The 1193-nt window shown below is 42.3% G+C and overlaps 2 gene segments (V, D, J or C); both read left to right on the top strand.

Annotated features, from left to right (window-relative positions):
* The window catches only part of LOC102841077, a 9284-nt gene extending 8977 nt beyond the window's left edge, over positions 1 to 307 (top strand). Inside the window, 1 exon segment of the V gene segment in view lies at positions 287 to 307. Within this exon segment, the coding sequence occupies positions 287 to 307 (21 nt within the window).
* LOC102840700 overlaps positions 307 to 1193 on the top strand; it is a 17028-nt gene continuing 16141 nt past the window's right edge. Inside the window, 1 exon segment of the V gene segment in view lies at positions 307 to 580. Coding sequence covers positions 307 to 580 — 274 coding nt within the window.

The raw sequence follows: 1193 nt of genomic DNA, 5'->3' as shown, positions 1-1193 counted from the left end.
CCGATTCGTAACCACTACGTGAAGGCACATACACTTCTTTTATTTGTAGATGGCGAGGAAGAAATGAGAAGGTGCCAGGACTTTTTTGTGGTTAAAACAGTAAGAACGTAACAGGGGGTTGGTGGGGACTAACTGGATAATTTGAGTTATGAAGAATCAAAAATAGTGAAAGGAAAAAGTTAAAAAAACTTCTTCTATCCATAAAACAATAATAACAACAGAAAGAAATAATGAAAATGGCTGATGGTGTTTGCATATAACTTTGACTTCTCTCTCATTATTTTAGCAACAAGTGGGAATATTGTGATGACCCAGTCTCCACTCAGTCTGTCCATGCTGGGACAGACAGCAACCCTCACCTGCAAATCAAGTCAGAGCCTTGTACATAGTGATGGAAAGACCTATTTGAACTGGATCCAGCAGAAGCCAGTCCGAGCTCCACGTTCCCTGATCTATCAAGTTTCTAACTGGTACCCTGGGGTCCCAGCCAGGTACATTGGCAGTGGGGCAGTTACAGATTTCACTCTTAAAATCAGTAGAGTGGAGGCTGAGGACATTGCCGTTTATTACTGCATGCAAGGTATACAACATCCTCCCACAGTGATACAGCCCTGCACAAAAACTTGCATTGTGGAGACCCAGCTGTCCAACTGTGTGTGGTTTGTCTGAAAACAGACATAGCAAGTCTGATAAAGAGGAAGATATGGGAGAACTCAAGGCACTTGATTGTGACTGAGGACAGGTTAATGATCAGATTTATATAGGCAGGATTGTATCTACCACCAGGACACATTCAAGGTTCAGCTTGTATTTCTATTTCTACCTGATGATGAGATCCTGATATCCATATAATATGACTTGTGGCTCAGACACAACTCAGTCATAAAGGGAAATGCCCATCACATGGTTGCTTGATGTCCTATGGTAAAGGCTTATTTGGATTTGTCAAGGGTTAAGCAAGTCCCTGTGTCCTATTGTTGTCCCGTGGGATAAAGCACTGGAACAGTAGGCCAGGTAGAGCCACAAGGTTGGTGATTGAAACTCACTAGCTATTCCTTTCAACGCTATATAGGGTTTCTATGAGTTGGAACTGACTCAGTGGTGCTTAACAGAAATAGTAAGGCAGAACCCTATCTCAAGAAGAGGGCTACTCATTATCTATAGAAGAGATCATGGCATTGTCCCAGTACTCT

Source organism: Chrysochloris asiatica, unplaced genomic scaffold (genome assembly GCF_000296735.1).
Source record: "Chrysochloris asiatica unplaced genomic scaffold, ChrAsi1.0 scaffold00482, whole genome shotgun sequence".
Taxonomy (NCBI): Eukaryota; Metazoa; Chordata; class Mammalia; order Afrosoricida; family Chrysochloridae; genus Chrysochloris; species Chrysochloris asiatica.
Note: the sequence above shows the minus strand (reverse complement) of the source record. Positions and strands in the feature narration are given on the sequence as shown.